At 42.2% G+C, this 13,503-nt stretch overlaps 1 protein-coding gene across 1 annotated transcript in view; it reads right to left on the bottom strand.

Moving 5' to 3' along the window:
* Nup133 (nuclear pore complex protein Nup133) overlaps positions 1-13,503 on the bottom strand; it is a 54,388-nt gene that overhangs the window by 30,245 nt on the left and 10,640 nt on the right. The window contains exons 9-18 of the mRNA XM_075699943.1: positions 12,314-12,375; positions 12,134-12,201; positions 10,997-11,088; positions 9,738-9,840; positions 7,955-8,017; positions 5,826-5,913; positions 5,113-5,167; positions 4,804-4,875; positions 2,349-2,621; positions 941-1,047 (exon numbers count right to left, since the gene is read on the bottom strand). Of these exons, the coding sequence (XP_075556058.1) occupies positions 941-1,047; positions 2,349-2,621; positions 4,804-4,875; positions 5,113-5,167; positions 5,826-5,913; positions 7,955-8,017; positions 9,738-9,840; positions 10,997-11,088; positions 12,134-12,201; positions 12,314-12,375 (983 nt within the window). The remainder of the gene's footprint in view (positions 1-940; positions 1,048-2,348; positions 2,622-4,803; positions 4,876-5,112; positions 5,168-5,825; positions 5,914-7,954; positions 8,018-9,737; positions 9,841-10,996; positions 11,089-12,133; positions 12,202-12,313; positions 12,376-13,503) is intronic.

Raw genomic sequence — 13,503 nt, 5'->3', positions numbered from 1 at the left:
TTTCGCCATCGTTGCCTCTGTTGTGGCCGAAGTGTCGACTAGCGACAGTGATGAGGACGACACGGAAAGGAACAGCACGGGCGATTCAGGCCTGGCAAGAGTAGAAGCTACACATTACGTCAGCCTCCTGAATGCAATCGTCGCGATGAGAACAGCACCCCTCAATGAAAAAGGCGCCCCACGACTTCTGCAGTGCTACCGCGCACGTGCACGGAGAACGCCAATGAAGAATCTGCCATACGAGTGTTTGCCGAGAAGAGAGGGCAGGCTGAAGAGCTGGCTCGCAGCTTCAGTAAGTTTGAGGCTGCTGTCGTCGCTGCTAGGCCGCCGTGGCATCAAATGAAAATAACTTTTGTCGCGCGAAGTGAATAAACATTGCATGTTTTTTCCCCTTTCATCGCACTCTCTCTGAGTTCCGTTTTTGACAGGTAAGTGGGTGATCTCGTGGTATTTCGGTCAAGCAGTACTACCGTTTAGTACATACTTTTTTTTGAGCTCTGGCCATCTCAGGTTTAACGAGGTATCACTGTACTACTAGAAAAATGTGCCAGTGAATTTCTACTGCACATGCACTCATCCTATTCAGTTTTCAAAGATCTTTGCAGTGGTTGCTCTATGCAGTGTCAAGTCGTGTCGTAACTGTAACAATATGTTCTTTTTATTGATCTCTAGTACCTCAACAAGTTTCATTTCAGTTAGACTTGTGGTCATGTTAAGTAGGTAAGAACGCATTATTTCTGAGCCACCCTTTTACATGCCAACAATGTGCTCTTACGAAGACAAAGCCGGCACAGAAACAAACAATGCAGGCAAATGTGCACTGGACAAAAATATGTGACCAAAAAGCAAGGAAACTACAAATGGTGCAAACTGTGCCAGTGCGTTTGAACAACCCAACACTGAAATGTTCAATTGAAAAACGCTGTGGCTCGTTACTCACTGGGCATGGAGTGAGCGCAGCTGCATGGCAGCGACTAGCTTTTCAGCCTGCTCCTGCAGCAGCAAGTTGGTGGCCATCGGTGATCCACGCACAGTGACGGCATAAAGCTGCACGTGAAATGAAACAATGTCAGTACAACACCCAAAATCCTGGTACCATGGCATCTCATTATGCTCCCACTAGTGTTCTCCTAAAGATCTCACCTCAGCTTTACGGCATGCACCTTATCAAGCTTTTAAACATGGAGGCATAAGAACGAGCCTTCTGTGAATCTCTGCTGACCCGTTAAATCACAGCTTCTGCCTTGGATCACATTTCACACAGTTCCGTGAAACAAAAACAATTGGTAACGATGACTTTAACAGAACTGATACCAGCCCGAACAGTTCAACATAATAAGACATGTAAAACTGACAAAAATGCGAGAAGCTACCAAAAAACCCACAAACCAAATGAAAAGGCATTTGCATGATTACTTATTTGCACAATGTGAGGCATATACATGTACACTCTGTATGTGTGCGAGTAGTGCATGTATTTGTGCAGACGAGTAGGGTAGGAAGGTTGCGCACCTATCGCAAAATAGATGAGAAAAACGAGAACAAGGTAAAAGTGGGACGATTTCCGTTCTGAATGAGAAAAAATATTGAGAATCATACTTCATCCATAAGTTCAAGACATTGCAACCAATATGCATAAACATTTCAAAGGGAGCTTTAGAATCTATTTGCTATGATAAATTTCAAGCTATAGGCAACAACACTCAGTTTGGTTGCTTAGTGTTTTTTTCCCCCTCCCTTTCATTTCCTTTATTTACATATTTATTCCATTTAAGCTTTTTCTTTTCACAAGCACCGTTTTCTTCCGCTCCTTTTATTACCTTTTTCACAGACACAATAGCCCACGACCTCCAGCGAAGCAGATGATAAAGGGATGCTGTGCACACGGCTATGTCACCAACCTTGTGCACAGCACTCCTTTATTCTCAATTCTACACCCTCGCCGCTAACACACCTTCGGTTGCTGCCATACCCACTCTTCTTACCCCCTCTCCCTTTTAGAAGAACCCTACCTATGTGTACTGCGCCGAGGAAAGCATATGTCGCCTTGAAAAAGACAAGCCCGCTTGTCGAAATGTTGGCTCCCGCTTTTACCTTGTTCTCGTTTTGCTCATCATCTTGAATTTCCATCTCCCGCCTTCCCCGTGTTTACCCCAAAAGGTAATTATGCATCACCGCTAACTAAGCCAAACCCCCCTGCTAAAGTTTGCATTAATGCAAATGAACTGCAATTCCTTTCAAAGTTGGCAGTATGTTCTCAGATTGACGAATGATTCAATAACCATGGTAAGACATTCGAAACATCTGCGTGCCCAAACACCAGGTGGTGCTTCTGGTCTGGTACACACCCGTGGCCACAGGCTCACGCCCTTGAGGAAACTGAGGAGCAGCTGGTGGGCGCGCAGCTTGTCTTCAAGCTGGTGGTGGATGAGGAGCGACAGAGACGACGATCCAAGGCCTCCTGGTGCGTGCTGGTGTGCCCACCGAGGATCCAAAGCTGGCACATCATCGACAAGCCGATAGCCCAAGCGAGAGACACACGTGTCCAGTGCAGAGTCTGGCTCGCTGGACGGTTCCGTGCGGCCCAGGAAGATTTCGTCAATGATTGCTTCGCTCCTGAGCTGCAATGTACAGAAGTACTTGGTCATGGGCTAGCTCATAAATTTTTCTCGAAGAACGGGTATATTTGCAACAAGAATAGATGGGATATAAATGCACACAAATGATGTATGTGAGCACTAACTTCAAACCGTTTACTTAGAAAGCTGAAAGACATACAAGGGTGAATGAGAAAGTCTTTGTCCCTATTTCTTTAGCCAAATTATGGCTGTAAATGCGAAGTCAACATATGCATTCCCAGCGGTGGACCTTTCTTGGACTGGCCCAATCTTATCTACCGGTAGCTCCACAGCACGGCGCTGCTGTCAGTTGCTGGAGATGGCGGTTGTGCTTCACACATCCACGGCAAACGAGCAATGAAGTGTGATTTGTTTCCTAATGAGCAAGGGACAAACGCACATCGAAATCCGCAGTGAAATGCAGCCCACGTATGAGGAAAGGTGCCTCGCTTTGAGAAGTGCGAGGTGGTGGTGTTGTGAGTTCGCAAAAAGGCCGTGAAGACTAGCACGACAATGAGCATCTGGAGAGGCCGCGTGCGTCGCTGAGTGACGACTGTGATGGGACAGATTTCTGAACCGGTGCGGGGACTACATGGAAAAATAGTGTAAGGTACATTGAATAGTATGTATATTTGTAATTACCTGTACGTACCTTATTTTGGCTAATAAAAAATAGTGGCAAAGACTTTCTGATTTGTCCTCGTATTTGCCACAAGGAGGACAGACACAAAAACGAAGGCACATTGACGTCAACACGGGTGGCACTTACAATTGATTTATTTAAGGTGCTGACCCATTAATACACACGTGAATACAACATGCATGCACAAGCTAATCACACTACTTCAAACAGCAGTCGAACAATTTTGTCTCTAATTGTTATAACAGAAGCGATGTATCACTTATACAGCTAGAGCTGTATAAGTGATACAGAGCAGTCTGAGCTTTTCTTCTGTCGAGATTCTTTATCTCGCCAAAATGAGTTTCACACAAGCAGGCTTTGCAGTGTGTGGGCAAATGCACCATACTGCATATCCTAAGATTTAGGTCATGCTTATTTATAAACTATCAAACAAACTTTATACAGCAGTAGCAGTGAAACTTGATTGCAAGCTGGTGTATGTTCATATTAGACAAAAACAGTGCTTGTGTGTGAACCTACCTTAATTTCTTTATCCAAGTCTTTGTTACAGCTGTTTTTGTGAAGTATAAACTTCATACACGCAGACATGTTGTTCTGATCACTTGTCTGCGTGTAATAAAGTTTTTTTGACATTTCATAAATAACCATTTGGTAGTCAACGCTTATGTGAATTAAGATAACTTGTTCTTGGACAGGTTGGTTGATACTCAGTGAAACCATTGTAGCGTGAATAACACAAACACATTGAACAGAAGACCGGACACCACAGGCATTAGCATTCCTTGTGCACATTCATGTCCTGTCTATTTGCACTACAAACACTAAGTTTTCAAGAGAACTTTCAGTGTTGAAGGCGGCCGACTAATCTCCATAGACAAATCAGTTCTGCAGAAGCCCGCAAGGTGGAGGAGAGTCCATGAACAGGAAAATTGACATCCACGCAACTTGTAGCCCGAAGCTCGAAAGCAAACCCATAGAGATCTCTCAGAAAGAGAGCTTCACAGATTAAGGAAAATTCAAAATTTTCCACAACTGCAAAGCTTTCTTTCTGAGAAACCCGTGTGGATTTCCTTCCTAGGTACATGCTACAAATTGGGTGGATGTCAATTTTCCCTTGCATAGTCTCCTAAGAAGTAAACAGGCCTCAATCAATCTCAACAGGCAAGAAGGACTTTGAGGAGATTTTCTGCTGCAGACCTCAAGATGCAAAAAGAAGGTAAAGCACAGCGAAATGCATGAAGCAATGGAGAATTTGTACGTGGCAGCTGACAGATAAGATCAGCACACGTGTGCTCTGTTGTCATATCAACTGGAATAATAGTCACAATCTATGCAACAAATGCTTATTGTTCCTTGAGTGCATCACACAGAGCAGAACTTATCTGTGGACATTTTGGAGGAGCATTAAGTTATCACTTAAGCTATTTTTATTGCGTGCCTTCAAAGGTGTTCAGCAGCCACTAGTACCAAGGCACAAAAGTAGTGAAGTAGTGAAAAGTAGTGAAAATTAGTGAAGAGATGTGCACATGTAACAACACTTACCATTTCACTCTTGCAAAACAGTACAAATGCTGAACGCAGCTTGGCGAAATTGCTTTCATCGACACTTGCCACCTGGAACGAAGCAGACAAGTGTAAGGAAAACTGCACAGGAGCACGGGGCACCAAATTTTTCAAAAAATGACAGAAAATTGAACTTGATACACTAGATGCTTAATTGTAGGAATTCTGTACAGCGTAATGGTTAGCGAAGACATTGCATAATCTAGCCAGAACTCGAGAGGGACTGGAACATCCCCTTCAAGCCACACAGCTGCACTAGAAATAAGAAGCTGGGCTTGCAGTACTGACCTCCATTTTATCATCGGTAGAACCATGATCTTGAAGCAAAAGTTCCACAGTACGGCTGTAATAAATGAATAAATAATGATCAAACTATTATCAGTCGGGGCAAGATTGCTTGGCAAGTGCCATTACATAATGTGCTCCAGGGGTCCCAGAATGCATGTGCAATATGATCCTAGATTAGGGGAAATCCAAAATTGGCATTTCAGGGCAGATTACAGCTCAATTTTGACAAGTTCTTGGCGATCATTTTTAACCAATATAGGCCTACCTAACACAGCACATTAGGCACTTAATCTCCTATAAAGTTGATACGTTCAAGTTCTGTTGGTTTGAATATTAATTACTAGTGGATATTCCGTTCAAGAGTGGGCCATACAATACGAGGCAAGATGTGGACGGGGAGGAGATAACTGACAATTCTGTGCAACTGCCCAGTGTAGTATATCATGCTTATGAAGGTGATCTGTCATTTCTGCATTGCAGTTCAACTGGGAAACAGTTGACATGGCTAGCAATGAAATTTGCAAACTTATCCACAATAGTAGAACAGCAACCATTAACATATTTACATATTTTGGGGCATTACAGTCACTGGGGATTGAACATGTGATGCCTCATTCAGCAGCAATACTGCTGAGAAGGTGATCACCCAAAGAGAAGGATTGAAAGAATGAGGTAAAAATCATGAAGGTTAAGAACACCAAGGTCAAACAAACCTTGCATCCTGCGCAGGTGCATGGACTGAACGAATGCAGACAATGCCGTGAACATGTGAAAAGAACAGCGGTGTTCCTTCGTAAGAACCTGCAAACAAACAGGACAGCGGTCACTGCTGAATGAGAAAATAATAAAGTCTATTCATTATCCTTACTTTTATTCTGTGATTTTATGTGCCAAAACCCCAATCTGATTATGAGGCATACCATAGTGGAGGGACTCTGGATTTACTTTGATCACCGGGGATTCTTTAACGAGCACCCAACGCACAGTACACAGGCGTTCTTGCATTTTGCCCCACAAAACGAGTTGATTATTGTAGGCTTTTACTTAAGCGGTGCTCACATCATGCTAGGAGGGGAAAAAACGTGTAGCTACGGGCATGTGTCTCTGTCGGATGACACATTGGGTGCAACTTATTGCTTGCAATTTGGTTAAAAAGTTGCAATTTGGCTGGACAGCAAAAGTGCAACTTATTGCAACAGCTTCAGGATAGACAGTGAAGTGACTTACATAAGTTACTTACATAAAGCGAAGTTATACTTACAGCTTCAAACTCTGTTGTTGGGTTAAGTTAGGTCTTAGATTCTACATTTCATAACTAGTTTCTAAAAAAGCACAGATGCTCTTATTGGACAACTTTCGGTGGCTAAGACTACATGTGAATAAAATTGAGCCTAGCTCTTGAAACCACCATCAGATGGCAGTCACACGCAGTCACTAGCAGTAAATCCTCGACCTCCATCTTGTTTGTTTATAACTGTAGTTAAATATAATTATCTAGACCACTCTGCTAAGGACACCCAAGGCAATTACGTAGGCCACAGCAACCAAATGCAGCAACAAAGCAAAGGCTCCTTTGACCCGAGCTTGTGCAACACAGACTTGGTCAAAAGAGCAAGCTGGCCATGTTCGTAGGTTAATATATCTTTGAAATCAAACAGTGCAAAATGGAGAAAGCACAAAGACTCAGCACTCATGTTGTCCGAGTCTCTGCCCTTAGTTTGTTTCAGGTTGTTTTGCTTCGAAGACAAACTTGGTGTGGCTCTTCTGCTTGAATATGTGCTTGATGCGACCAACAATAAAAGTATCCCATCACGTGCCTCCTGCATGGCTTTGTGCCACTGCAAGTCCTGCCTATCGTGGTGTTGCGAGTCACATTATAGGGATTCCTACACTCTTAAAAGAAGTTTGCACCCTTTGGGGCTTATCTTGTCCCACAACAATAACCGTCTTCTGCCTTGTTTGCATTTCCTTTCTTGAAGACTCTGTGCTCGCTACTTTCCTGTCGAGAATGCTGTGTCACGCTGATAACGCGCAAGCCATTTATGTCTTGGAAGTTCTGTACCAGGCTTGCAGTATTAAATATGTGGGCAAGACCGATGACGATTATTGTTGCGGAACAAGATAAGGCCCAAAGGGTGTAAATTTTTTTTTCAGAGTAATACACAAGTATAGATTAGTCTACACACACATTTGTTGGCACATAGGAAATTCGCGGGCGCTAGTTGGAATTGGTTGGTGCAGAACAGGGGTAATTGGAGATCGCAGAGAGAGGCCTTCGCCCTGCAGTGGACATAAAATAGGCTGATGATGATGATGATCTAATGTGTGGCAGCTTGCTTCCTACATGCAATTTAGAATAACTATCAACTCGCTCAAGCTATCACTGATTCAAGCACAAAAATTATTTTGTAATCTTAACAGGAATGAATCATTACGTTTCACATGCGTTCCAGCTTGTTTTTACAAATACAAAGCCCTCAAAGCTACAACAGGGCTTATTTAGTACTCAAGGTAGAGAATAACGCCAGAGTTCCTAAGGCAACACCATATCAATGCCACGAATTCAGCTTAAAGCTACTGCAGTGAAAACCCACTATAACGAAGTCACATCCGACACAAAAATGTCTTAGTTACATCTGATATTTCCTATAAGCATAGATTTAACATGGTGGTATCAGCGAGAAATGTTTTATAATTAGTTTGGTACATCTGAATAACTTATTATACCCGTGCTCCTTATGTCAATGTTTGACAGTATATAGCTGCCTGCTATAGTAAAAACCCAGAATAAAAGACAGCAAGTAGTCTTTGTACCGAGACTAGAGTCAGCAGGTTGCCTCACCTGCTCCAAGGAGCTTGTCTTTCTTGAATTCTATCACATCTGGGTCATCCCCATTGCTGCCAGCTGAAAAACACAAAAACACACATACCCCTGTGTGAATCCACAGCTCAATGACAGTGACATTTGCTGCATCTTCTCAGACCCTTAAGTATACTTGTACATGAATAACTAGATAAACTCAAGCCAAAAAGCAACAGGCCTAAATTAATAGCATGGCTTCATTATAAAATAATTCTAACAGTCTGCCAAAAGAATCTAGTAAAAAATGGAGCAATCCTGAATGAAAGATATGGTTTGTGCGCTACTGTATCTATTTCGAATTCGTATACATTTAATGTTTACAAAAATTCTGGGAGACCTTTCAACTGTTCTGAAAAGATGGAGTAAAAACAATAGAAACAACTATTATCAGTTTAACAGTGCTGTGCACTAGGCAATGAAAATTCCAGGTTTCGACCCCTTCAGGTGCTATGCTCACAAGTGTGCACACCAAGATAATGCATCAAAAAAAGTGCTGACGAAAATAATTAAATTTAAAACTTGCCACATACACATTTGAACACTTATGACTGGATTTGTGCTGCAAGCTTCGGTATTATGTGTAAGGTGTCTTATTGAGACGAACTGGAAGATAGACAGCTGGCTGTTCGCACTCGGTGTCAGTATTTCGTCACACAGCGGGTTCACTTCTTCCATTGTTTTTCCCGATGCATTACATGAGCTATACTTTGACCGTTAAAGAAACTGAAAGTCGGGCTCGTTGGTCTTGATTCACATTCAAACAGCCTTTTTCCAGCTCAAGAAATAACACGAAAGACAAGCAAGCACACATGGACAGCGCTGACTCTCGACCATGTTTATTGTGCAAGGGGCAAATGCTAACGGAACGTGCATGTGCACCAATAAAAGAAAAAGACAGAAAAAGCACAAAAGGCAAAGCAATCTGTTTAACGCTTGTGCGTGCTTCTGAAGAATTCGATATAATTACAGCTGACTGATGCATTGTGCATTGCTCGAGTTAGTGATATACCTCTAAAATTATTTCGTTCATGTCACCGTGTCTGTCCAAGATTGTGTCTAAGATTCTGAGACAAGCAACTGGAATTTTACAGGCAATTCAGCAAAACAAACAAGAGCTGATCCACTTGTACTGAACACAGCTGATCACCCTGCCTTGTGCAATTTGATTTTGCTACTAACCTGTCTGAACCTTGTGCCACCATTCGACCTGTATGCCAACCTGTGCATTTGATAGCAGTGACATACAATGCCAATAGCTCTTGAAGGGCTCCAGTATTCAAAATAAATAAATAAAATAATATAATTCTCAACCAGGTGAGAGCCCACCACAACAGCCATTGCTGCCATAAAGAAGCAAGAATGGCTCCTTGCTCAATTTGCAGAGGATTGCGTTATGCCAAATGCAGAACTGGACAGTGACAATCATAAACTACCTTAACCTCTTGCAACCATTCTTTTTTTTTTTTTGCCTCAAGCAATACTAAGCTTACTGTTTCCAAGTGTACCATTAGATTCACATTTTACCGTTTCGTAGCCTGACCTAACTGCTTTAATTACATTGTAACACATCACCCTAGCATGACATGATTTCTGTTGAACTTCTGAGCATAGCACGAAGTTTAAGTTACTGCGCTGGCACGTTCAATGTAGAAGAGCTAGGTCTGAGCATAAACAGCGCTGCATGAAAAAAAATTCTGAAATGGCACTTGTTGGAGAAAGATTCCATGTTTCAATCGACACGTTCCCTCAAGTGAGTACTTACGGGTCACGCAGTACACTTTGGTGGCACCATAAACAAAGCTCGTGCGGCGGTTCACCGATGGAAGGACAAATTTGTAGCTCAGCAATGATTCTTCATTCCTTTCCTAAAAAGTATGATGGTGTCATCAGTGATTTACCTTTTCTAAAAAAAAAAGACAAAGATAGCACAAAGCAACTTTCGAAAGGACCATGCTGTGCAGATGAGTTTTAGCCATGTTATATTTTTAACACTGGAAACATTAGAAGTGCCTTGTTGGTTTGCATGGAACTGTGCTGCCTCAAGGAAAAGGTAATCTATAGAACTTAGGGAGTCTAAAATTAATAGCTTCAAGCAACAACCGTGTTGGGTGCTAACTATGTTTCAAAGGTGTAAAATTCTTAATATATATATAGTTCTGGGACATGTGGAGCCTGACTACCACATCACATATTCACTCTTGTCACTGCGAGCATGCTGAGCGCACTCAGCTTAAGTGCATAAACTTGGTGGAGCACTACAGCTGTTACATGAAATGCATACTGCCGACCTCTTCTAGTAATTTTAGAAACATATGATGCAGCACAAAACAATTAAGAATGTAGTGTTATTTGTGCTGTACTGTGCATGGGTAGCAATGGTGTAAATGTCTGTTTAGGATTTATGTAAAAAGAAAATTATTGAAAAATGGCATTTTAAAGGGACACTAAAGAGAAACACTAAATTAGTTTAGACTGATTAAGTATTCCTTTGAAGCTCTACATTTGTTAATTTCATGGTAATAGGTTGATTAATACAAGAGCAAATTAAGGTCAATGATGCATGTTTTGAATGTTGCGCCGAAGCTACAACACCGGTACAACAGTGCGACATCATGGATTTCTAAGTATTTTCTCGTATTTGGGCCATTGTGAGCTGGTAAAAATTATTGAAATTTGCCCATCACAGTCTTTGGCTCTGCTGAAACACGATGCATTCCATTCTTACCAATGAAATGCCAAGTAGGACTGAGCAGCTAGTGCAGCAACTTCAAGGTACTGTAGCCGACTGTTTTTAGTTTCAGCGACTGTTCCGGCTTCCCGAACCTTCTCCTCATGGTGAGAGTGACTTTTGATATTGTAGAAGGGTAATTTACTAATTGAGCTGAAAGAATTTTTCTTCTTGGCATCCCTTAAGACAACTTTGGACAAGTGTTAGAGTGAAATAACTTGTGGTTTCTACAAACAAGACAAGTTCTTGCATTAGCTGCAGCAGAAACTGCGAAAGTAGGAAAGGCAACTAACTGTGTACTGCTCCGAGAAACGAAGCACCGTGAAATCTGTAAAGCTGACTGGGATGTCATTAGGTGAGCCCACATTTCGAACGTCCACAATACCTGGAAAATATGGGATGAACAGGAATTTCAATGTGTACACTCTGGTGCTCTGGTCTACATTAGCAATGGAAACAAACTGCAACCACATGCTGAATAAAAAAGAACAAAGTGTCAAAGCAATGCAAGAAAGCAAGCAAGAAATTCTGTCTGCAACATTAACACTTTAGGCCCAAACTAGCTTTCCTAAGAAAAACGGCTGTCTTAACAGAACAGTAAATCCGGTTTAGGATATACAGACATAATTGTCCACAATTCTTAAAATTTTGTGTTGCATATCGGATACTTGAAATTTAACACATACAGTACACTACCGTTATTTCAACCCTGAGTGGATCGACCAAACTGATCAAATTATCTGGCGGGTTGAATTAAACAAGATGCACAAAACATGCCAAAACACACTGCCAATTGGAAGTACTTGCCCGAGTCTAACAGGCCCCTGAATCAAACGAGGGCCCACTTTCTATGTATACAAAGCAGAAAATTAATGTAAAAATGACATTAAAGATTATAAACAAAGTAGGAATCTAATGCGGACCAAATTTCTTGGCAAGAAAAATTTGTTGCACAATGCTGGGCGGTTTCCCAAAGTCAGCATCACCACACGGTTTATTGCTTGAACATCTTTCTGGGGCTGGACGAAAATAAGCACTTTCAACGAGTGATAAAGTGTGCCCCCCCCCCCCCCCCCAACGCATTCACTCTCTCCTAAGCTCACCGAAACGGACACTGCCACTAAAGGGGTTGCTAATTGATGTCACCACAGGGGTCAGGCATGTGTGTGCTTACAGGTCAAGTTCTAATTATGCGGCAAAGCCCAATTTTAGGATTCAAATGAATGTTTGGGCATACAGAAATGCATGGGCGCTGGCCGGAACCTTCAGTCGAGATCAAATTAACTAAAAAATCGAATTAACTGAAGATGAATTAACAGAAGTCTACCGTTTAAAGCTGCAAAAATTTTTCTTTTAAATGGTTTACTATGTAAACACTGCACAAAAAGAGATGCTTCTATTAATTGTGTGAGATACTAGTTAAGACTCACCGATAGCATAGTGAAGCTGTTGAGAAACCTGGGGGTTGAGGGCAGCCATCAGTACGGCCACTCCATTGCTATAAATAATGTAGCGAAGGAAGGGTCACAACCACATATAGAAAGCTACCTAGCTTGTGTTGCAATGAAAGCTGTAGAAAAAGCCCAACTAAGTGTCACAATGGTACGTACGCCGACAACTGCATGTCAATGCACCAGGCCTTCAAGTGCCTCGGGAGTGTGTTCCCATGTTCCTGTGAACAAACAGGGAGGGAGGGAATGTGCCATGTACCAATGCATGAAACACCGTAACAATGATATTGAATGCACGTGTATGATCAACCTGTTACATAAACTGACCAATGAGATGCAGCTAAGCATAATACAGGGTACCGGAAAACCCTGATATAACAAAGTTGCGCCCGACACAAAAACACTTTTGTTAGATCTGATATTTGTTATACGTATAGACAGTAGAATCTATTTCATACGTTTTGGAAAAAGCCATGACAGGAACTTACTAACAGGGAAAACGTACGAGCCGAAGTAACTAAAAGAATGACAGACTCAACTGCTGCGGACATCTACGTAATGCGAAGTGTTGTGCAGAATGTTGCAGCACGAGATGCCAACGCATCGAGCTGGTGGTGTTCCGGCGGCGAGACACGTTTTGTTGTTTTCCTATTGCGTGGTGTTTTAAGAGGGTGAGGGGAAACCAAAATTAAATTGAGCTGGTGGGCGACGCCGGATACCGCCGAAGCGAAACGTGATGCCCACATCACACCACCTGTAGCAGGGAATGGCAGCGCGTTTGGATTATAGCCTACTAAAAGCGTGCAGTACGCTACCAATGACGGTGCACACCACATGCTGTAAAACAGATAGGTGAAGATGTTTATCGCAATATGTTTGGCGGCGATAGTTGTAAATGTGGCGTGCGACGACCTGGGCGGAGATTTGCTGGCACCAGAATAAGAAACTGTGCGTGCCTTTGTTTCCATGAGATACAGGCACCCGTATACTGTTCTCGATCGCATGAGCCTCACACCTTTTCTTCTTCACACGGGATCCAGTGGCCGGAAAACTTATTCCACAATCGCAGTTTGGTGACGTACTGAACGTTGGTGCCTAAAAATAGTGTTTTCCGGGAACGTATGAACTGGTAAAAAATGAGCGTAACTCAATTGAGTCATCTTTGTGCTATCGATTGCGAACATTGACGCTAAGAAAATGTACATAAGAGGAACGTATCAACGAAGTTCTACTGTATCCATTACACTATGATACCAATGACAAATATTTTAACCTACTTTGTTACATCGAATAATTCATTATATCCGGACTTGACGTCACCAAGGACCGTGTTCTCGGTCTATCATTTT

Source organism: Dermacentor variabilis, chromosome 7 (assembly GCF_050947875.1).
Source record: "Dermacentor variabilis isolate Ectoservices chromosome 7, ASM5094787v1, whole genome shotgun sequence".
NCBI lineage: Eukaryota > Metazoa > Arthropoda > Arachnida > Ixodida > Ixodidae > Dermacentor > Dermacentor variabilis.
Note: the sequence above shows the minus strand (reverse complement) of the source record. Positions and strands in the feature narration are given on the sequence as shown.